Source organism: Bombina bombina, chromosome 4 (genome assembly GCF_027579735.1).
Source record: "Bombina bombina isolate aBomBom1 chromosome 4, aBomBom1.pri, whole genome shotgun sequence".
In the NCBI taxonomy this organism is placed as follows: Eukaryota; Metazoa; Chordata; class Amphibia; order Anura; family Bombinatoridae; genus Bombina; species Bombina bombina.
The window spans coordinates 223,883,767-223,907,793 of record NC_069502.1 but is presented as its reverse complement, the minus strand read 5'-3'; the positions used below and the strand labels follow the sequence as shown (position 1 = coordinate 223,907,793).

At 40.9% G+C, this 24,027-nt stretch overlaps 1 protein-coding gene across 4 annotated transcripts in view; it reads left to right on the top strand.

The window, feature by feature from the left end:
* CEP63 (centrosomal protein 63) overlaps positions 1-24,027 on the top strand; it is a 93,594-nt gene that overhangs the window by 45,662 nt on the left and 23,905 nt on the right. For 3 of the 4 annotated variants that reach the window (XM_053709788.1, XM_053709789.1, XM_053709787.1), the window contains exon 11: positions 9,655-9,852. The exons of the other annotated variant lie outside the window; for it this stretch is intronic. In XM_053709788.1, the coding sequence (XP_053565763.1) occupies positions 9,655-9,852 (198 nt within the window). The remainder of the gene's footprint in view (positions 1-9,654; positions 9,853-24,027) is intronic. 4 annotated transcript variants of the gene reach the window in all.

The following is a 24,027-nucleotide window of genomic DNA, read 5'->3' as shown; positions in this document are numbered from 1 at the left end:
TTTGATATAATAATATCGGCAGGCACTGTTTTAGACACCTTATTCTTTAGGGGCTTTCCCAAAGCATAGGCAGAGTCTCATTTTCGCGCCGGTGTTGCGCACTTGTTTTTGAGAGGCATGGCATGCAGTCGCATGTGAGAGGAGCTCTGATACTTAGAAAAGACTTTCTGAAGGCGTCATTTGGTATCGTATTCCCCTTTGGGCTTGGTTGGGTCTCAGCAAAGCAGATACCAGGGACTGTAAAGGGGTTAAAGTTAAAAACGGCTCCGGTTCCGTTATTTTAAGGGTTAAAGCTTCCAAATTTGGTGTGCAATACTTTTAAGGCTTTAAGACACTGTGGTGAAAATTTGGTGAATTTTGAACAATTCCTTCATGTTTTTTCGCAATTGCAGTAATAAAGTGTGTTCAGTTTAAAATTTAAAGTGACAGTAACGGTTTTATTTTAAAACGTTTTTTGTACTTTGTTATCAAGTTTATGCCTGTTTAACATGTCTGAACTACCAGATAGACTGTGTTCTGAATGTGGGGAAGCCAGAATTCCTATTCATTTAAATAAATGTGATTTATGTGACAATGACAATGATGCCCAAGATGATTCCTCAAGTGAGGGGAGTAAGCATGGTACTGCATCATTCCCTCCTTCGTCTACACGAGTCTTGCCCACTCAAGAGGCCCCTAGTACATCTAGCGCGCCAATACTCCTTACTATGCAACAATTAACGGCTGTAATGGACAATTCTGTCAAAAACATTTTAGCCAAAATGAACACTTATCAGCGTAAGCGCGACTGCTCTGTTTTAGATACTGAAGAGCATGACGACGCTAATAATAATGTTTCTGAAGGGCCCCTAACCCAGTCTGATGGGGCCAGGGAGGTTTTGTCTGAGGGAGAAATTACTGATTCAGGGAACATTTCTCAACAAGCTGAACCTGATGTGATTACATTTAAATTTAAGTTGGAACATCTCCGCATTCTGCTTAAGGAGGTATTATCCACTCTGGATGATTGTGACAAGTTGGTCATCCCAGAGAAACTATGTAAAATGGACAAGTTCCTAGAGGTGCCGGGGCTCCCAGAAGCTTTTCCTATACCCAAGCGGGTGGCGGACATTGTTAATAAAGAATGGGAAAGGCCCGGTATTCCTTTCGTCCCTCCCCCCATATTTAAAAAATTGTTTCCTATGGTCGACCCCAGAAAGGACTTATGGCAGACAGTCCCCAAGGTCGAGGGAGCGGTTTCCACTTTAAACAAACGCACCACTATACCCATAGAGGATAGTTGTGCTTTCAAAGATCCTATGGATAAAAAATTAGAAGGTTTGCTTAAAAAGATGTTTGTTCAGCAGGGTTACCTTCTACAACCAATTTCATGCGTTGTCCCTGTCGCTACAGCCGCATGTTTCTGGTTCGATGAGCTGATAAAGGCGGTCGATAGTGATTCTCCTCCTTATGAGGAGATTATGGACAGAATCAATGCTCTCAAATTGGCTAATTCTTTTACCCTAGACGCCACTTTGCAATTGGCTAAATTAGCGGCTAAGAATTCTGGGTTTGCTATTGTGGCGCGCAGAGCGCTTTGGTTGAAATCTTGGTCGGCTGATGCGTCTTCCAAGAACAAGCTACTTAACATTCCTTTCAAGGGGAAAACGCTGTTTGGCCCTGACTTGAAAGAGATTATCTCTGATATCACTGGGGGTAAGGGCCACGCCCTTCCTCAGGATCGGCCTTTCAAGACAAAAAATAAACCTAATTTTCGTCCCTTTCGTAGAAACGGACCAGCCCAAAGTGCTACGTCCTCTAAGCAAGAGGGTAATACTTCTCAAGCCAAGCCAGCTTGGAGACCAATGCAAGGCTGGAACAAGGGAAAACAGGCCAAGAAACCTGCCACTGCTACCAAGACAGCATGAAATGTTGGCCCCCGATCCGGGACCGGATCTGGTGGGGGGCAGACTCTCTCTCTTCGCTCAGGCTTGGGCAAGAGATGTTCTGGATCCTTGGGCACTAGAAGTAGTCTCCCAAGGTTATCTTCTGGAATTCAAGGGGCTTCCCCCAAGGGGGAGGTTCCACAGGTCTCAGTTGTCTTCAGACCACATAAAAAGACAGGCATTCTTACATTGTGTAGAAGACCTGTTAAAAATGGGAGTGATTCATCCTGTTCCATTAAGAGAACAAGGGATGGGGTTCTACTCCAATCTGTTCATAGTTCCCAAAAAAGAGGGAACGTTCAGACCAATCTTAGATCTCAAGATCTTAAACAAGTTTCTCAAGGTTCCATCGTTCAAGATGGAAACCATTCGAACTATTCTTCCTTCCATCCAGGAAGGTCAATTCATGACCACGGTGGATTTAAAGGATGCGTATCTACATATTCCTATCCACAAGGAACATCATCGGTTCCTAAGGTTCGCATTCCTGGACAAGCATTACCAGTTCGTGGCGCTTCCTTTCGGATTAGCCACTGCTCCAAGGATTTTCACAAAGGTACTAGGGTCCCTTCTAGCTGTGCTAAGACCAAGGGGCATTGCTGTAGTACCTTACTTGGACGACATTCTAATTCAAGCGTCGTCCCTTACTCAAGCAAAGGCTCACACGGACATAGTCCTGGCCTTTCTCAGATCTCACGGATGGAAAGTGAACGTGGAAAAGAGTTCTCTATCTCCGTCAACAAGGGTTCCCTTCTTGGGAACAATAATAGACTCCTTAGAAATGAGGATATTTCTGACAGAGGCCAGAAAAACAAAGCTTCTAGACTCTTGTCGGATACTTCATTCCGTTCCTCTTCCTTCCATAGCTCAGTGCATGGAAGTGATCGGGTTGATGGTAGCGGCAATGGACATAGTTCCTTTTGCACGCATTCATCTAAGACCATTACAACTGTGCATGCTCAGTCAGTGGAATGGGGACTATACAGACTTGTCTCCGAAGATACAAGTAAATCAGAAGACCAGAGACTCACTCCGTTGGTGGCTGTCCCTGGACAACCTGTCACGAGGGATGACATTCCGCAGACCAGAGTGGGTCATTGTCACGACCGACGCCAGTCTGATGGGCTGGGGCGCGGTCTGGGGATCCCTGAAAGCTCAGGGTCTTTGGTCTCGGGAAGAATCTCTTCTACCGATAAATATTCTGGAACTGAGAGCGATATTCAATGCTCTCAAGGCTTGGCCTCAGCTAGCGAGGGCCAAGTTCATACGGTTTCAATCAGACAACATGACAACTGTTGCGTACATCAACCATCAGGGGGGAACAAGGAGTTCCCTGGCGATGGAAGAAGTGACCAAAATCATTCTATGGGCGGAGTCTCACTCCTGCCACCTGTCTGCTATCCACATCCCAGGAGTGGAAAATTGGGAAGCGGATTTTCTGAGTCGTCAGACATTGCATCCGGGGGAGTGGGAACTCCATCCGGAAATCTTTGCCCAAGTCACTCAGCTGTGGGGCATTCCAGACATGGATCTGATGGCCTCTCGTCAGAACTTCAAAGTTCCTTGCTACGGGTCCAGATCCAGGGATCCCAAGGCGGCTCTAGTGGATGCACTAGTAGCACCTTGGACCTTCAAACTAGCTTATGTGTTCCCGCCGTTTCCTCTCATCCCCAGGCTGGTAGCCAGGATCAATCAGGAGAGGGCGTCGGTGATCTTGATAGCTCCTGCGTGGCCACGCAGGACTTGGTATGCAGATCTGGTGAATATGTCATCGGCTCCACCTTGGAAGCTACCTTTGAGACGAGACCTTCTTGTTCAGGGTCCGTTCGAACATCCGAACCTGGTTTCACTCCAGCTGACTGCTTGGAGATTGAACGCTTGATCCTATCGAAGCGAGGGTTCTCAGATTCTGTTATCGATACTCTGGTTCAGGCCAGAAAGCCTGTAACTAGAAAGATTTACCACAAAATTTGGAAAAAATATATCTGTTGGTGTGAATCTAAAGGATTCCCTTGGGATAAGGTTAAGATTCCTAAGATTCTATCCTTCCTTCAAGAAGGATTGGAAAAAGGATTGTCTGCAAGTTCCCTGAAGGGACAGATTTCTGCCTTGTCTGTGTTACTTCACAAAAAGCTGGCAGCTGTGCCAGATGTTCAAGCCTTTGTTCAGGCTCTGGTTAGAATTAAGCCTGTTTACAAACCTTTGACTCCTCCTTGGAGTCTCAATTTAGTTCTTTCAGTTCTTCAGGGGGTTCCGTTTGAACCCTTACATTCCGTTGATATTAAGTTATCTTGGAAAGTTTTGTTTTTAGTTGCAATTTCTTCTGCTAGAAGAGTTTCAGAATTATCTGCTCTGCAGTGTTCTCCTCCTTATCTGGTGTTCCATGCAGATAAGGTGGTTTTACGTACTAAACCTGGTTTTCTTCCAAAAGTTGTTTCTAACAAAAACATTAACCAGGAGATTATCGTACCTTCTCTGTGTCCGAAACCAGTTTCAAAGAAGGAACGTTTGTTGCACAATTTGGATGTTGTTCGCGCTCTAAAATTCTATTTAGATGCTACAAAGGATTTTAGACAAACATCTTCCTTGTTTGTTGTTTATTCCGGTAAAAGGAGAGGTAAAAAAGCAACTTCTACCTCTCTCTCTTTTTGGATTAAAAGCATCATCAGATTGGCTTACGAGACTGCCGGACGGCAGCCTCCCGAAAGAATCACAGCTCATTCCACTAGGGCTGTGGCTTCCACATGGGCCTTCAAGAACGAGGCTTCTGTTGATCAGATATGTAGGGCAGCGACTTGGTCTTCACTGCACACTTTTACCAAATTTTACAAGTTTGATACTTTTGCTTCTTCTGAGGCTATTTTTGGGAGAAAGGTTTTGCAAGCCGTGGTGCCTTCCATTTAGGTGACCTGATTTGCTCCCTCCCTTCATCCGTGTCCTAAAGCTTTGGTATTGGTTCCCACAAGTAAGGATGACGCCGTGGACCGGACACACCTATGTTGGAGAAAACAGAATTTATGTTTACCTGATAAATTACTTTCTCCAACGGTGTGTCCGGTCCACGGCCCGCCCTGGTTTTTTTAATCAGGTCTGATAATTTATTTTCTTTAACTACAGTCACCACGGTACCATATGGTTTCTCCTATGCTAATATTCCTCCTTAACGTCGGTCGAATGACTGGGGTAGGCGGAGCCTAGGAGGGATCATGTGACCAGCTTTGCTGGGCTCTTTGCCATTTCCTGTTGGGGAAGAGAATATCCCACAAGTAAGGATGACGCCGTGGACCGGACACACCGTTGGAGAAAGTAATTTATCAGGTAAACATAAATTCTGTTTTTCCTTTTGTGAACGTGCTTCTATTCTATTACCAGACCTGCGGCTAGATTTAGAGTTTTTTCGGTAAGGACCCGCGTAGCTAACGCCGGCTTTTTTCTGGCCGCACCATAAAAATAACTCTGGTATTGAGAGTCCACATAAAGGCTGCGTTAGGCTCCAAAAAAGGAGCGTAGAGCATATTTAACGCAGCTTCAACTCTCGATACCAGAGTTGCTTACGGACGCGGCCAGCCTCAAAAACGTGCTCGTGCACGATTCCCCCATAGGAAACAATGGGGATGTTTGAGCTGAAAAAAAACCTAACACCTGCAAAAAAGCCGCGTTCAGCTCCTAACGCAGCCCCATTGTTTGCTATGCGGAAACACTTCCTACGTCTGCACCTAACACCCTAACATGTACCCCGAGTCTAAACACCCCTAACCTTACACTTATTAACCCCTAATCTGCCGCCCCCGCTATCGCTGACCCCTGCATATTATTATTAACCCCTAATCTGCCGCTCCGTAAACCGCCGCTACTTACATTATCCCTATGTACCCCTAATCTGCTGCCCTAACATCGCCGACCCCTATATTATATTTATTAACCCCTAATCTGCCCCCCCACAACGTCGCCTCCACCTGCCTACACTTATTAACCCCTAATCTGCCGACTGGACCTGAGTGCTACTATAATAAAGTTATTAACCCCTAATCCGCCTCACTAACCCTATAATAAATAGTATTAACCCCTAATCTGCCCTCCCTAACATCGCCGACACCTAACTTCAATTATTAACCCCTAATCTGCCGACTGGAGCTCACCGCTATTCTAATAAATGTATTAACCCCTAAAGCTAAGTCTAACCCTAACACTAACACCCCCCTAAGTTAAATATAATTTACATCTAACGAAATTAATTATCTCTTATTAAATAAATTATTCCTATTTAAAGCTAAATACTTACCTGTAAAATAAATCCTAATATAGCTACAACATAAATTATAATTATATTATAGCTATTTTAGGATTAATATTTATTTTACAGGTAACTTTGTAATTATTTTAACCAGGTACAATAGCTATTAAATAGTTAATAACTATTTAATAGTTACCTAGTTAAAATAATAACAAAATTACCTGTAAAATAAATCCTAACCTAAGTTACAATTAAACCTAACACTACACTATCATTAAATTAATTAAATAAAATATCTACAAATAACTACAATGAAATAAACTAACTAAAGTACAAAAAATAAAAAAGAACTAAGTTACAAAAAATAAAAAAATATTTACAAACAGAAGGAAAATCTTACAACAATTTTAAACTAATTACACCTACTCTAAGCCCCCTAATAAAATAACAAAGCCCCCCAAAATAAAAAATGCCCTACCCTATTCTAAATTACTAAAGTTCAAAGCTCTTTTACCTTACCAGCCCTGAACAGGGCCCTTTGCGGGGCATGCCCCAAGAAGTTCAGCTCTTTTGCCTGTAAAAAAAAAAAAATACAATACCCCCCCCCAACATTACAACCCACCACCCACATACCCCTAATCTAACCCAAACCCCCCTTAAATAAACCTAACACTAAGCCCCTGAAGATCATCCTACCTTGTCTTCACCATACCAGGTTCACCAATCCGTCCTGGCTCCAAAATCTTCATCCAACCCAAGCGGGGGCTGGCGATCCATCTTCCGGCGGCTGAAGAGGTCCAGAAGAGGCTCCAAAGTCTTCATCCTATCCGGGAAGAAGAGTAGATCAGGACCGGCAACCATCATCTTCCAAGCGGCATCTTCTATCTTCATCCGATGAAGACCTGCTCCATCCTGAATACCTCCACCGCGTACCCATCTTCATCCGGCGACGTCCAACTGAAGAATGACGGTTCCTTTAAGGGACGTCATCCAAGATGGCGTCCCTCGAATTCCGATTGGCTGATAGGATTCTATCAGCCAATCGGAATTAAGGTAGGAATATTCTGATTGGCTGATGGAATCAGCCAATCAGAATCAAGTTCAATCCGATTGGCTGATCCAATCAGCCAATCAGATTGAGCTCGCATTCTATTGGCTGTTCCGATCAGCCAATAGAATGCGAGCTCAATCTGATTGGCTGATTGGATCAGCCAATCGGATTGATCTTGATTCTGATTGGCTGATTCCATCAGCCAATCAGAATATTCCTACCTTAATTCCGATTGGCTGATAGAATCCTATCAGCCAATCGGAATTTGAGGGACGCCATCTTGGATGACGTCCCTTAAAGGAACCGTCATTCTTCAGTTGGACGTCGCCGGATGAAGATGGGTCCGCGGTGGAGGTCTTCAGGATGGAGCCGGTCCTCATCGGATGAAGATAGAAGATGCCGCTTGGAAGATGATGGTTGCCGGTCCGGATCTACTCTTCTTCCCGGATAGGATGAAGACTTTGGAGCCTCTTCTGGACCTCTTCAGCCGCCGGAAGATGGATCGCCAGCCCCCGCTTGGGTTGGATGAAGATTTTGGAGCCAGGACGGATCGGTGAACCTGGTATGGTGAAGACAAGGTAGGATGATCTTCAGGGGCTTAGTGTTAGGTTTATTTAAGGGGGGTTTGGGTTAGATTAGGGGTATGTGGGTGGTGGGTTGTAATGTTGGTGGGGGTGGGGGGGTATTGTATTTTTTTTTTTTTTTACAGGCAAAAGAGCTGAACTTCTTGGGGCATGCCCCGCAAAGGGCCCTGTTCAGGGCTGGTAAGGTAAAAGAACTTTGAACTTTAGTAATTTAGAATAGGGTAGGGCATTTTTTTATTTTGGGGGGCTTTATTTTATTAGGGGGCTTAGAGTAGGTGTAATTAGTTTAAAATTGTTGTAATATTTTTCTTATGTTTGTAAATATTTTTTTATTTTTTGTACTTTAGTTAGTTTATTTAATTGTATTTATTTGTAGATATTGTATTTAATATATTTATTGATAGTGTAGTGTTAGGTTTAATTGTAACTTAGGTTAGGATTTATTTTACAGGTAAATTTGTAATTATTTTAGCTATTATATAGTTCTTAACTATTTAATAGCTATTGTACCTGGTTAAAATAAATACAAAGTTACCTGTAAAATAAATATTAATCCTAAAATAGCTATAATATAATTATAATTTATGTTGTAGCTATATTAGGATTTATTTTACAGGTAAGTATTTAGCTTTAAATAGGAATAATTTATTTAATAAGAGTTAATTAATTTCGTTAGATTAAAATTATATTTAACTTAGGGGGGTGTTAGGGTTAGACTTAGCTTTAGGGGTTAATACATTTATTAGAATAGCGGCGAGATTCGGTCGGCAGATTAGGGGTTAATAATTGAAGTTAGGTGTCGGCGATGTTAGGGAGGGCAGGTTAGGGGTTAATAAATATAATATAGGGGTCGGCGGTGTTAGGGGCAGCAGATTAGGGGTACAAAGCTATAATGTAGCTGGCGGCTCTTTGCGGTCGGCAGATTAGGGGTTAATTATTGTAGGTAGGTGGCGGCGACGTTGTGGGGGGCAGGTTAGGGGTTAATAAATATAATATAGGGGTCGGCGGTGTTAGGGGCAGCAGATTAGGGGTACATAAGGATAACGTAGGTGGCGGTCGGCAGATTAGGGGTTAAAAAATGTAATCGAGTTGCGGCGATGTGGGGGGACCTCGGTTTAGGGGTACATAGGTAGTTTATGGGTGTTAGTGTACTTTAGAGCACAGTAGTTAAGAGCTTTATGAACCGGCGTTAGCCCAGAAAGCTCTTAACTACTGACTTTTTTCTGCGGCTGGAGTTTTGTCGTTAGATTTCTAACGCTCACTTCAGACACGACTCTAAATACCGGAGTTAGAAAAATCCCATTGAAAAGATAGGATACGCAATTTACGTAAGGGGATCTGCGGTATGGAAAAGTCGCGGCTGAAAAGTGAACGTTAGACCCCGTTTTTGAGTGACTCCAAATACCGGAGGTAGCCTAAAACCAGCGTTAGGAGCCTCTAACGCTGGTTTTCACGGCTACCGCCAAACTCCAAATCTAGGCCCTGGTGTGCATATTCTGCTGTGCATACCCCGCCTATATTTGATATGGCGGCTTTTGTTTGCCCTACTTTGCATGCATCTACCTAGTTCTGTCTGCTGGTTATGTCTGTCCATCTTTTACTTTGATGCTATTCAGAATTTAATGGTATATCTTGGTTACCTGACGCACAAGTATATAAGGAAAATAGAGTAGAAAAACTCTATTGTAATAATGTAATTACACAGGAAAGGAGTGCTCTTTATGCACTCACTCACTCACATGCTTCTAATTTAATAAAAACCATGAGTTGATCACATCTTGCAGATTAGCTGGATAATTCCATTAGTACAAGTGTTGGGGGCAGGGAGCTCTCTGTGACTGATTTCCCTTGATCTTCCAGCTGAAGGGCCAGCTGTCCCAGGCTGAGCTTACATACAACAGTGCTGTAGATGGGATGAGGAAAGAGATCTCCCAGTTGACCCAGGAGTTGCATAAAAGAGATATGTGCATGGCTTCCTCCAACACCACTGCTGGTGAGTGGGAGAAAAAGCTACGATCAGAGAGGGAGAGAGCCGAGAGACAATCTGCAGAACATAGGGTAGGGGCATGTCTTTGTAATGTAAATGTAATAATTACTGTCTCTCTCTTTCTGCATCATTTGTTTTCATTCTTATACATGTTACATCATACTTTTTTATTTTTGCACAACATTATTTTGACGTTCTTGTACAATACAGTTCTTTCCTATGGCATGGAGAGTCCATAATTTCATTCCAATTTCTTTTGGGAATTCAACTCATGGCCAGCAGGAGGAGGCAAAGAGCACCCCAGCAGAGCTTTTAAAGGGACAATAATACTCATATGCTAAATCACTTGAAACTAATGCAGTATAACTGTAAAAAGCTGACGGGAAAATATCACCTGAGCATCTCTATGTAAAAAAGGAAGATATTTTGCCTCACAATTTCCTTAGCTCAGCAGAGTAAGTTCTGTGTAAAAAGTTTTATACTTCAGCTGCTGCCCAGCTGCAGGTAAAAAAATAATAATGAAGAAATGAATAGCAGCCAATCAGCATCAGCAGTGCTGAGGTTATGAACTCTTTTACTGTGATCTCATGAGATTTGAATTTACTCTCATGAGATTTCATAGTAAACTTCCTTAAACTGAATAGGAAAATAAGATGAGTGTTCGCGAAGCTCACTCCCTTCGCTGCCCCGGACAGGCATACTGATTTGCTGCTTAGAAGTCCTTTACAATGGGAGGTGGCTACTGAGGAACTTTTGAGGTAAAATATCTTTCTTTTTTACATAGAGATGTTCAGGTGATATTTTCTAGTCAGCTTTTTATAGCTATGCTGCATCACTTTCAAGTGTTTAAACATTTGGGTATCATGGCCCTTTAAGTGTCACTTCCCTTACCCATAATCCCCAGTTATCCTCTTTGCCTCTATCATCGGGAGGATGTGCGAAGATGGTGTCTGAAGAATGTAATCCTTTGATGGGTACTTTCCCTGCAAACAAGGATTGTGGCTATGCTGTGTCCATGTCAATCTCTTTAGTAAGCGTAATGGTGGCTTTTAGAAGTTGGAAGACGGCGAGGTAGTCCTTACCTTCCAGCACTTATTCTACCCCTATTTAGAAAACCAGGGTTGGTTACTCTGTTTTTCTTTTCTACCCAGGACCCTGTCAGATGTTGGATGAAGCTGACAGACTAGGAAGTACTGTGTCTTTTTTTTTTTTTATTACTTATTCCCTTCCCTTGGCAGGTATGATGTTACTGCCATCAGGGGAAGGGGGGACGGGACGTTTAACGGTGACCAGCTGGCACATCCATTACCCTATTAAAATGTTGCGTCTAGGAATATTAGTTATATCAAAATCTTGGGATATCATTTCACTAAGAGCAGCAACGACTTTTCTTTGAGGATCCGATTCTCAAGTTTGAGGCCGCATTTCAGCTCACAACTAGGATACCACATTTGCAACATAAAAGTATAGAGCGCTGTTGTCATATAGAGTGCTGTCAATATCTTTCACAGCAGACAGTATGGGTGTTTATGTATACAAAGCAGTGGTGTTTATGGCCGCATTTGCGGCTGTATGCAGAGTGGTGGTATTTATGGCCACTTTCGCGGCTCACAGAGCGCTTGTGTAAATATGGTGCTGATGTGGATGGCCGCATTTACAGCACACAGTATAGGGTGCTGGTATCATATGCAGAGTAAATGGCCACCTTTACAGTACACAGTATGGGTACTTGTATTCATAGAGCGCTGCTGTTAAGTGCTGTTTTTCGCAGCACATTGTATGGGGTGCTGATGTATGTAGAGCGCCGGTGTTATTGACATTTGCAGCTTCCTATTTAGGTCGCTTCGGTAAATATTTCATATCTCTTTCCTAGGGCGTTTGTGTATATATTCTCATACGCAATTTGTTTCATGGCCGCACAAGCAACACATCCGCATACGGAGCAAAATATTATTCCTCTTGCTCTCACGCATCGCAACTTCCAGCCGCTCAGTTAGTTGGAAGATGTTTAATCTCTGGGCTGTCCTAGGGCTTTATCGTGGCATACGGTCGCTTATTCATTAGAGGCTTCGGTGTTGGTGCATTTGATCACTGCTTATGTCGGGTTATGCATTTTGTAAAACAAAAAAGTGACCTCACTTGTTTGGGAGATCCCTTCCTCACTTTGCTTACCCTCTGTGACTGATGGAACATTGCCTGTTGGTGAAATCTGCATGTGGATCAGTATTCATCATCGGATATAACGCTGGATGCGTTCTGTTTTATCTGAAAGTGCAGCACCTGGGGCATATTGTTTAGAACGTATGAATGCAATATATGTGTTTCATCTTTGCTATACACACATTGAGGGTTACTAACTGTGATGGTCTCTAAAGATATGTCAGTGTAACTGAAGAATTTCTAACTGCTTATGGATTTATTTTGCTTGGCTTGATGCTGACTTTTTCATTGCTTTGTGCACTACGCTTTTCTGCATTAATCTGGAACATTGTTTGAGCATTGACTGCTTTGCTGAGCTACACTTATGCATTAATGCTTTCTTGCCTTGCTTGACTCTTCAGTTCCAAGCAATCTTTGGACAAGTGGTGCACCACTTTAGTAATTTATCTGGCCATATCTTTTGTACGCAACTTTTTAGGGGGACCCCTTACTTGTATGTGTGTGTGTGTTTTTTAAGCTTATATATAGTAATATTAATAAATGTATTTCAATATTTTTTGCACAAATTGAATGTATCTGTTCTTTTTTCTGACATCATTTACTCTTATATGTGCTGCATTTCCTAGACTTCTAGACTGCACTTATTTGTGCGATCCACTCTCTCTTTTTATGCATTTTGTAACTGGGATCACTGGTTTAGAGGATTTGTATACTATAATAAGGTATTTTTCCTCATGGCTGTTCTTGAGCGCCACGGACTGTGAAGTTTACTGGATGACTCTTTCTTTCATGTAATTAGCAAGAGTCCATGAGCTAGTGACGTATGGGATATACATTCCTACCAGGAGGGGCAAAGTTTCCCAAACCTTAAAATGCCTATAAATACACCCCTCACCACACCCACAATTCAGTTTTACAAACTTTGCCTCCGATGGAGGTGGTGAAGTAAGTTTGTGCTAGATTCTACGTTGATATGCGCTCCGCAGCAAGTTGGAGCCCGGTTTTCCTCTCAGCGTGCAGTGAATGTCAGAGGGATGTGAGGAGAGTATTGCCTATTTTGAATGCAGTGATCTCCTTCTACGGGGTCTATTTCATAGGTTCTCTGTTATCGGTCGTAGAGATTCATCTCTTACCTCCCTTTTCAGATCGACGATATACTCTTATATATACCCTTATATATACCATTACCTCTGCTGATTCTCGTTTCAGTACTGGTTTGGCTTTCTACAAACATGTAGATGAGTGTCCTGGGGTAAGTAAATCTTATTTTTTGTGACACTCTAAGCTATGGTTGGGCACTTTGTTTATAAAGTTCTAAATATATGTATTCAAACATTTATTTGCCTTGACTCAGAATGTTCAACTTTCCTTATTTTTCAGACAGTCAGTTTCATATTTGGGATAATGCATTTGAATTAATCATTTTTTCTTACCTTCAAAAATTTGACTCTTTTTTTTCCTGTGGGCTGTTAGGCTCGCGGGGGCTGAAAATGCTTCATTTTATTGCGTCATTCTTGGCGCGGACTTTTTTGGCGCAAAAATTCTTTTCCGTTTCCGGCGTCATACGTGTCGCCGGAAGTTGCGTCATTTTTTGACGTTATTTTGCGCCAAAAATGTTGGCGTTCCGGATGTGGCATCATTTTTGGCGCCAAAATCATTTGGGCGCCAAATAATGTGGGCGTCTTATTTGGCGCTAAAAAATAAGGGCGTCGCTTTTGTCTCCACATTATTTAAGTCTTATTTTTTCATTGCTTCTGGTTGCTTGAAGCTTGTTCTTTGGCATTTTTTCCCATTCCTGAAACTGTCATTTAAGGAATTTGATCAATTTTGCTTTATATGTTGTTTTTTCTCTTACATATTGCAAGATGTCTCACGTTGCATCTGAGTCAGAAGATACTACAGGAAAATCGCTGTCTAGTGCTGGAGCTACCAAGCTAAGTGTATCTGCTATAATTTTTGGTATCTGTTTCTCCAGCTGTTGTTTGTATTGCATGTCATGACAAACTTATTAATGCAGATAAAATTTCCTTTAGTACTGTTACATTACCTGTTGCTGTTCCGTCAACATCTAATTTTCAGAGTGTTCCTGATAAACATAAGAGATTTTATTTTTTAAATCCATTAAGAAGGCTATGTCTGTTATTTCTCCTTCTAGTTTACATAAAAGTCTTTTAAAACTTCTCTTTTTTCAGATGAATTTTTAAATGAACATCATCATTCTGATACTGATCATGGTTCTTCTGGTTCAGAGGTTTCTGTCTCAGAGGTTGATGCTGATAAATCTTTGTATTTGTTCAAGATGGAATTTATTCGTTCTTTATTTAAAGAAGTATTAATTGCATTAGAAATAGAGGATTCTGGTCCTCTTGATACTAAATCTAAACGTTTAAATAAGGTTTTTAAATCTCCTGTAGTTATTCCAGAAGTGTTTAATCTCCCTGATGCTATTTCTGAAGTAATTTCCAGGGAATGGAATAATTTGGGTAATTCTTTTACTCCTTCTAAACGTTTAAGCAATTATATCCTGTGCCATCTGACAGATTAGAGTTTTTTTGGGACAAAATCCCTAAGGTTATGGGGCTGTCTCTACTCCTGCTAAATGTGCTACTATTCCTACGGCAAATAGTAATTCATTTAAGGATCCTTTAGTTAGGAAAATTGAATCCTTTCTAAGAAAAGCTTACTTATGTTCCGGTAATCTTCTTAGACCTGCTATATTTTTAGCGGATGTTGCTGCAGCTTCAACTTTTTGGTTAGAAGCTTTAGCGCAACAAGTAACAGATCATAATTTTATAGCATTATTATTATTCTATAACATGCTAATAATTTTATTGGTGATACCATCTTTTGATATCATTAGAGTTGATGTCAGGTATATGTCTCTAGCTATTTTAGCTAGAAAAGCTTTATGGATTAAACTTGGAATGCTGATATGTCTTCTAAGTCAACTTTGCTTTCCTTTTCTTTCCAGGGTAATAAATTATTATTTCAACTGTTTCTGGAAGGAAGGGAACTTTTTTACCAAAGGATAAAAAATCTAAGGTAAATTTAGGGCTAATAATCATTTTCATTCTTTTCCTCACAATAAGGAACAAAAGCCTGATCCTTCATCCTCAGGAGCGGTATCAGTTTGGAAACTATTTCCAGTTTGGAATATATCCAAGCCTTATAGAAAACCTATTGCCAGCTCCTAAGTACCCATGAAGGTGCGGACCTTATTCCAGCTCAGCTGGTATGGGGCAGATTACGTTTTCTTCAAAGAAATTTTGATCAATTCCGTTCTCAATTTCTGGTTTCAGAACATTGTTTCAGAAAGGTACAGTATTGGCTTCAGTTAAGGCCTCCTGCTAAGAGATTTTTTTCTTTCCCGTGTCCCAGTTAACACAGCAAAGGCTCAGCATTTCTGAAATGTGTTTCAGATCTAGAGTTGGCTGGAGTATTTATGCCAGTTCCAGTTCTGGAACAGGGGCTGGGGTTTTATTTTATCTCTTCATTGTACCAAAGAAGGTTAATTCCTTCAGACCAGTTCCGGATCTATCAATATTGAATCGTTATGTAAGGATACCAACATTCAGTTTCTGTAGGACTGTCCTGCCTTTTGTTTAGCAAGGGCATTATATGTCTACAATAGATTTACAGGATGTGTATCTGCATATTCCGATTCATCCAGATCACTTTTAGTGTCTGAGATTCTCTTTTTAGACAAGCATTACCAGTTTTGTGGCTCTACCGTTTGGCCTAGCCTCAGTTCCAAGAATTTTTTTCAAAGGTTCTCTGTGCCCTTCTTTCTGTAATCAGAGAACAGGGTTTTGGTATTTCCTTATTGGACGATATCTGGGTACTTGCTCAGTCTTCTCATTTTCGAAGAATCTCATACGAATCGACTTGTGTTGTTTCTTCAAGTTCATGGTTGGAGGATCAATTTACCAATCAGTTCATTGATTCCTCAGACAAGGGTAACCTTTTTAGGTTTCTAGAATAGATTGAGTGTCTATGACTCTGTCCTTGTCAGACAAGAGAAGTTTAACATTGATTTCAGCTTGTCAAAACCTTCAGTCACAATCATTCCCTTTGGTAGCCTTATGCATGGAAATTTTAGGTCTTAGGACTGCCGCATCAGATGCGATCTCCTTTGCTCGTTTTCACATGCGACCTCTTCAGCTCTGTATGCTGAACCAATGGTGCAGGGATTACTCAAAGATATCTCACTTAATATCTTTAAACCGATTATACGACACTCTCTGACATGGTGGACAGATCACCATCGTTTAGTTCAGGGGGCTTCTTTGTTCTTCCGACCTGGACTATAATCTCAACAGATGCAAGTCTTACAGGTTGGGGAGCTGTGTGGGGGTATCTGACGGCACAAGGGGTTTGGGAATCTCAGGAGGTGAGATTTCCGATCAATATTTTGGAACTCCGTGTAATTTCAGAGCTCTTCAGTCTTGGCCTCTTCTGAAGAGAGAGTTGTTCATTTGTTTTCACATAGACAATGTCACAACTGTGGCATACATCAATCATCAAGGAGGGACTCACAGTCCTCTGGCTATGAAAGAAGTATCTCGAATTTTGGTTTGGGCGGAATCCAGCTCCTGTCTAATCTCTGCGGTTCATATCCCAGGTATGGACAATTGGAAAGCGGATTATCTCAGTCGCCAAACGTTGCACCTGGGCGAATGGTCTTCACCCAGAGGTATTTCCTCAGATTGTTCAAATGTGGGAACTCCCAGAAATAGATCTGATGGCTTCTCATCTAAACAAGAAACTTCCCTGGTATCTGTCCGGATCCAGGGATCCTCGGGCGGAGGCAGTGGATGCATTATCTCTTCCTTACAAGTGTCATCCTGCCTATATCTTTCCGCCTCTAGTTCTTCTTCCAAGGGTATTCTCCAATATTCTAAAGGAATGCTCGTTTGTCCTGCTGGTAGCTCCAGCATGGCCTCACAGGTTTTGGTATGCGGATCTTGTCCGGATGGCCTCTTGCCAGCTGTGGACTCTTCCGTTAAGACCAGTCTTTCTGTCTCAAGGTTCTTTTTTCCATCAGGATCTCAAACCTTAATTTTAAGGTGTGGAGTTTGAACGCTTGATTTTTGGTCAAAGAGGTTTCTCTGACTCTGTGATTGGTACTATGTGACAGGCTCGTAAATCTGTATCTAGAGAGATATATTATAGAGTCTGGAAGACTTATATTTCTTCAGGATGGTTTAGATAAAGGTTTGTCCGCAAGTTTCTTGAAAGACAAATCTCTGCTCTTTCTGTTCTTTTTCACAGAAGGATTGCTAATCTTCCTGATATTCATTGTTTTGTACAAGCTTTGGTTCGTATAAAACCTGTCATTAAGTCAAACAAAGTGAATTTGGTTCTGGGGGCTCTTCAAGCTCCTCCTTTTGAACCCATGCATTCTTTGGTCATTATATTACTTTCTTGGAAAGTTTTTTGTTTCTTTTGGCCATCTCTTCTGCCAGAAGAGTCTCTGAATTATCTACTCTTTTTTGTGAGTCTCCTTTTCTGATTTTGCATCAGGATAAGGCGGTGCTGCGAACTTCTTTTGAATTTTTTACCTAAGGTTGTGAATTCTTACAACATTAGTAGAGAAATTGTGGTTCCTTCATTATGTCCTAATCCTATGAATTCTAAGGAGAAATCATTGCATTCTTTGGATGCTGTTAGAGCTTTGTAATATTATGTTGAAGCTATTAAGTCTTTCCGAAAGACTTCTAGTCTATTTGTCATCTTTTCCGGTTCTAGAAAAGACCAGAAAGCTTCTGCCATTTCTTTGGCATCTTGGTTGAAATCTTTATTTCATCATGCCTATGTTGAGTCGGGTAACACTCCGCCTCAAAGGATTACAGCTCATTCTACTAGGTTAGTTTCTACTTCCTGGGCGTTTAAGAATGAAGCTTCGGTTGATCAGATTTGCAAAACAGCAACTTGGTCCTCTTTGCATACTTTTACTAAATTCTACCATTTTGATGTGTTTTCTTCTTCTGAAGCAGTTTTTGGTAGAAACCTACTTCAGGCAGTGGTTTCAGTTTGAATCTTCTGCTTATGTTTTTTCATTAAAAATTTTATTCTGGGTGTGGATTATTTTCAGCAGGAATTGGCTGTCTTTATTTTATCCCTCCCTCTCTAGTGACTCTTGTGTGGAAAGATCCACATCTTGGGTAATCATTATCCCATACGTCACTAGCTCATGGACTCTTGCTAATTACATGAAAGAAAACATAATTTATGTAAGAACTTACCTGATAAATTCATTTCTTTCATATTAGCAAGAGTCCATGAGGCCCGCCCTTTTTTGTGGTGGTTTTGATTTTTTTTTGTATAAAGCACAATTATTCCAATTCCTTATTTTATATGCTTTCGCACTTTTTTCTTATCACCCCACTTCTTGGCTATTCGTTAAACTGAATTGTGGGTGTGGTGAGGGGTGTATTTATAGGCATTTTAAGGTTTGGGAAACTTTGCCCCTCCTGGTAGGAATGTATATCCCATACGTCACTAGCTCATGGACTCTTGCTAATATGAAAGAAATGAATTTATCAGGTAAGTTCTTACATAAATTATGTTTTCTTAGAGTCTGTCTCAGCGCTTTTTTTTTTAAATATCTTAGCGCATCATTCTAAATGGTAGTGTTTAAGTAATACTGCCATAATATTTTTTTCTGTCAGCCTCTGATTATTAAAATATTAATTTCTAAGTGATTACTAGTTGCAATGGCTGTGTGTTTTTTTTGCTCTAGACTTTTTTACATTGTAAAAGTCTTCTTTTCTAAGGGTTTGTCGCCATCTTGTGCGATGGATGGAAAGACTTTTTTCGTACATAATTAGCCTTTTCTGTATAACTCATCACATACTAAAACTTTATCATTTAATTTTACTCCAATTTAGAACTTTTTAGAACTTTTTTTAAGTTCTTCTTCTTATTTTTTGTTGTCCTAAGTTAGGTGTTTAATCTCTCTATGTGCAATAAGCCTTTTATTTTCTATGTAAATAGGTATGTGACAGGAGCAGAGGGTTATCTTTGTTTCTTATACCGTCTCAGTGTGTGGAACGCTGCTGACTGGTCCGCGACATGTTCATGTCCGTGGCAGTTTTTAATTTGATGATAAACATGTCGTCTCATTTTTTTCTCAAATTTATGGCGCAGTTAATTAGAGCTCAGTTGAGCGAAGGGCCGTTACTTAGGAAAGCAGGCCAATGTAAACTGGTGATTATCTCCGTGGCTTTGCAACTCAAAGGTTGATGGTTCTAATCCAGTTGCTGGCGCTGGATGTTCATTTAAGGCGTGGCCTATTTCTTTTTAAAGACACGATGAGTCCATGGATCATCTTCATTACTTATGGGATATTCACCTCCTGGTCAGCAGGAGGAGGCAAAGAGCACCACAGCAGAGCTGTTAAATAGCTCCTACCTTCCCTCCCACCCCAGTCATTCTCTTTGCCTACGTTAGTGCTAGGAAGAGGTAAAGTTAGGTGTTAGAAAATATTCTTCAATCAAGAGTTTATTATTTTTTAAAGTAGTGCAAGATTGTGCTGCCTTGTTCTAGGGTGTAGCTGTAGTCAATATCAGTCTCTTCAGTAGAGCTTTTGGTGGCTTTAGAGCAATGGGAACTGGTGGGACATAATTCTCACTGTGCCTCCCATACATTTATGCTGCCCTAATCCTGATGGCCTAAGCAAACTTAACTCAGGCTTTATCATTTTCCACAGGGCTATGGGAGGGAGAAGACCTCTTAAACCTGCTGGACTGTCCTGCTGTTGGACAAATTGAAGGTAAGTGCTGACTTTTTTATTCTGGGAGGATAACAAGACTCAGAGGAAAGTGGGCACTTTAATAAGATACATATAACACATAAGGCTCAGAAACATGGGGCTCTTTGTGTTGGGACATTATACTCTCTGTGTATGGAGAGTTTTGGACAGCACAAGTACAGGAGCACTGGGGCTGGGAGCTAAGCTTATTTGACATTACGGTGGTTAATTTCCCTAACGGTTTATTTTTCTATGAAGCCGGTCGGGTTATTTTTGTTTAGTAACGCCCACGATGGGGAGCAGTCGTTTTTGCGTGCTTCCTTTAAGCTGCACAGTATTCAGCCTTGTCTGGTGTGTCATGGACGTCTGAGCAACATCGCACTCGAACCGCATGGTTGTTGTATAATTTGAGCAAGTGGTTTTAGTGCTATAGAGACCTTATTATCCGGATCGCTAAAGACATAGCAGTGAGCCGGTTGGCAGGTAGGTGCCTCAGCAGAGCTGCTGAGGTGTAAGGGGGGTCTGAATTTTGCTTTATTTAACTGAGAATACGTTCTTTTTCTTAATGCAGTAAAATAGTTGACGTTTTAAAATGTAAAGACACAGTAACGGTTTACATAATACATTTTTTTTTAAATAAAGTATTTTGATTAACTTCGAATTTTTATTTTTGGTGAGACGTTTTTCTTGCTGCAAGTAAAAAAAGTTTCCTTTTTAAAGGGACAGTAACGTTTTATTGTAATACATTTTTTTTGTTAAAGTTTTATTACATTGTCATTTTATTGTGCTTCAGTATGGACATAGGAGCCGTGGAAAATGTAACTTGCTCCATGTGTTTGGATGTCAATGTGGAACCCCCAATTCCTTTTTGTCCCTTATGTATTGAGAGGGCTTTAAGTTATAGAGAAAAGATTTTTCATGAACAAAATTTTTCTAAAGCGGATGTTTCTCAGGAGTCTAATGACGAGATTCATAGTATGCCGCAGCTTTCTCCCCAAGCGTCCCAAACTTCACTAATGCCCGCACAAGCAGTGCCCTGTACTTCTGCTCTAGCGCGTGCTGGAGTTACCTTAAAAGACATAGCTGCGCTTATGTCTTCCACAATTTCTGATGCGTTGTCTGCTTTTCCTATGCTACAAGGCAAACGTAAGAGGAAAGACAACCATGCTATCAGTGAGGTTTCTGATGCAATGGTGGCAATCTCGGATGTACCCTTCCAGGGAACTGAGATGGAGGGTATAGAGGTTCTATCGGAAGGCGAAATTTCAGACTCAGAGAGTTCATTGCCTTTGACTGATTCAGAGGTTGTCTCTTTCAGGTTTAAACTAGAACACCTCCGTCTGTTACTCAGGGAGGTTTTGGTTACTTTAGACGACTGTAATTCCAAGTAGTGGTCGCTTCTGCGAAGTCAAGTAAATTGGACAGATATTTCGAAGTTCCTTCTTACTCGGACGTTTTTCCAGTGCCTAAGCGAGCTTCAGAGATTGTTTCTAAGGAATGGGAGAGACCAGGTATTTCCTTCTGTCCCTCTCCTATTTTCAAAAAGATGTTTCCTATTGCTGACGCTGTCAGGGAAGCTTGGCAAATGGTTCCTAAGGTAGAAGGGGCTATTTCCACCTTAGCCAAGCGAACTACTATTCCCATTGAGGATAGTTGTGCTTTTAAAGATCCCATGGACAAGAAGTTGGAGGGTCTACTTAAAAAGGTTTATGTTCACCAGGGTCTGCTATTGCAGCCAGCTGCGTGCATTGCTACTGTCACTAGTGCAGCAGCTTATTGGTTTGATGCTCTGTCTGAGTCTCTCAAGACTGAGACTTCCTTAGAGGAGATCCAAGATAATAATTAAAGCTCCTATCTTGAGGCAGCTTTTGGGAGAAAGGTTCTTCAAGCAGTGGTGCCTTCCATTTAGGTTCCCTGTCTTGTCCCTCCCTTATCATCTGTGTACTCTAGCTTGGGTATTGTATCCCATAAGTAATGAAGATGATCCGTGGACTCATAATGTCTTTAAAAAGAAAAGAAAAATTATACTTACCTGATAAATTTGGTTCTTTTTAGACACAATGAGTCCACGGCCCGCCCTGTTCTTTTAGACAGGTTGTTAATTATTGTAAACTTCTCTGCACCTTGGCTTTTCCTTTCTCTTCCTAACTTCGGTAGAATGACTGGCTCTATAATGTGATTCTCCCTTCCTTATTTTTCATGTGAATAAGGAGATCCAAGTTGGGATTTCTTCATAAGGTAGTGTCAGATCACAACATCTAGCAAGAAATTGTTGTTGTTTCTTCCTTTTGTCCTAGCCCTTCTTCTTAGAAGGAATGTTTGTTGCACAACCTGGATTTGGTGCGTATGCTAAAATTTTATCTGCTAGCATTTATAGATTTTGGCAATCTTCTGTCCTATTCGTTGTTTTCGCTGGTAAGCGTAAGGGTCAGAAGGCCACTTCTGCTACTCTTTCTCTCTGAGAAGTGTTATCCGGTTAGCTTATAGAACAACTGGACAACAACCTCCTGAGAGAATTACGGCTCACTCCACTATGGGTGTCTCTCCTTCCTGGGCTTTCAAAGAGGAAGCTTCTATGGAGCAATTCTGCAAGGTGTCCTCTTGGTCCTTATTGCATACCTTTTTTCTAAATTTAAAATAAAATAAAATGATTTTTTGCCTCTGCTGAAGCTTCCTTTTGGAGAATAGTTCTTCAAGCGGTGGTGCCTTCTGTTTAGGTCCGCCTCTCTCGTTCTCCCTCACTTTTATTCTGTGTCCTTTAGCTTGTGTATTGGTTCCCACTAGTAATTGGAATGAAATCGTGGACTCTCTAAGAAAACAAAATTTATGCTTACCTTTTATAAATTTGTTTCTTTCCGGGCATGGAGAGTCCACGACCTGCCCTTATTTACAGTTAAGAGGGCAATTTTTTGGTATAAACCTCAGGTAACTCTATATACCTATGTTATCTTTTTCCATTTTCCTTTGGCCGGAGTTGAATTCCCACTAGTAATTGGAATGAAATTGTGGACTCCATGCCCGGAAAGAAACAAATTTATCAGGTAAGTATACATTTTGTTTTTATAAGCATAGTATTGATTTTATTCACAGCCTCCTTCTTGTCATGGGTGCCGCTAGTTTTCACTGCATTACAAAGCTTACATGGTTGCACATATGCTCTAACTTGGATATCTACAGTGGAACCTAGGTTCCAAAATTGATGCACCCATTATTAGAGGGAGGTGCCTGAAAAGAATTTAGTGTTTAATGCCCAAATAGGCCCAAGAATAGTAATTTTAGCCACCATATTGCAATTAGCAGCTAGTTCCCATCTACTTAAGTCACCTGTGATGTCAGAGTAGGCACATGACTAACAAATGATAGAAAGTGCAGGAAGCTCGAACATCAAAGGTCCTTTAGCTGAACAGGAACTAGCTGTTACCATTTTTTTCCAGCTCTCCGTATTGTGGTTTCGTAAAAGTAACTTTTAGCTTACTGGTATTTATAATAAGCAGAAACAAGCACCCCTCTATGGAGGGCACCTGTAGGCACATGCCTATGCTGCCTAATTATAAATCCAGCCCTGCTTGTACTGCATACATCTGATCTTATACACATCTGTGTGCCACTTTTGTTATGTTAGAGAATCTTTTTTTCATAGTAACAAAGTTTGTATTAAAGTGAAAGTCTACTCCAGAATTGTTATTATTTAAAAAGATAGATAATACCTTTATTACCCATTCCCCAGTTTTACATAACCAACACGGTTATATTAATATACTTTTCACCACTGTGATTAACTTGTATCTAAGCCTCTGCAGACTGCCTCCTTACTTCAGTTCTTTTGACAGACTTGCATTTTAGCCAATCAGCGCGGACTCATAAATAACTCCATGGGAGTGAGCACAATGTAATTTATAAGGCACACATGAACTAGCTGTGAAAAACTGTCAAAATGCACTAACTTAAGAGGAGGCCTTTAAGGGCTTAGAAATTTAGCATATGAGCCTACCTAGGTGTAGCTTTCAACAAAGAATACCAAGAAAACAAAAAAAAATTTGATAAGTGGAAACTTGTTTAAATTGGCATGTCCTATCTAAACCATGAAAGTTTAAAGGGACAGGAAACCCCAACATTTTCTTTCATAATTTAGAATATACAGTTTCAAACGACTTTTCCATTTACTTCTATTAACAAATGAGCTTCATTCTCTTGTTATCCTTTGAAGGAACAGCATTGCACTACTGACAGCTAGTTGAACACATCTAGTTAGCCAATCACAAGAGACAAACGTGTGCAGGGACCAATCGGCAGCAGCGCCCACTAGTGTAGGATATGTGCGTATTCTTTTTCC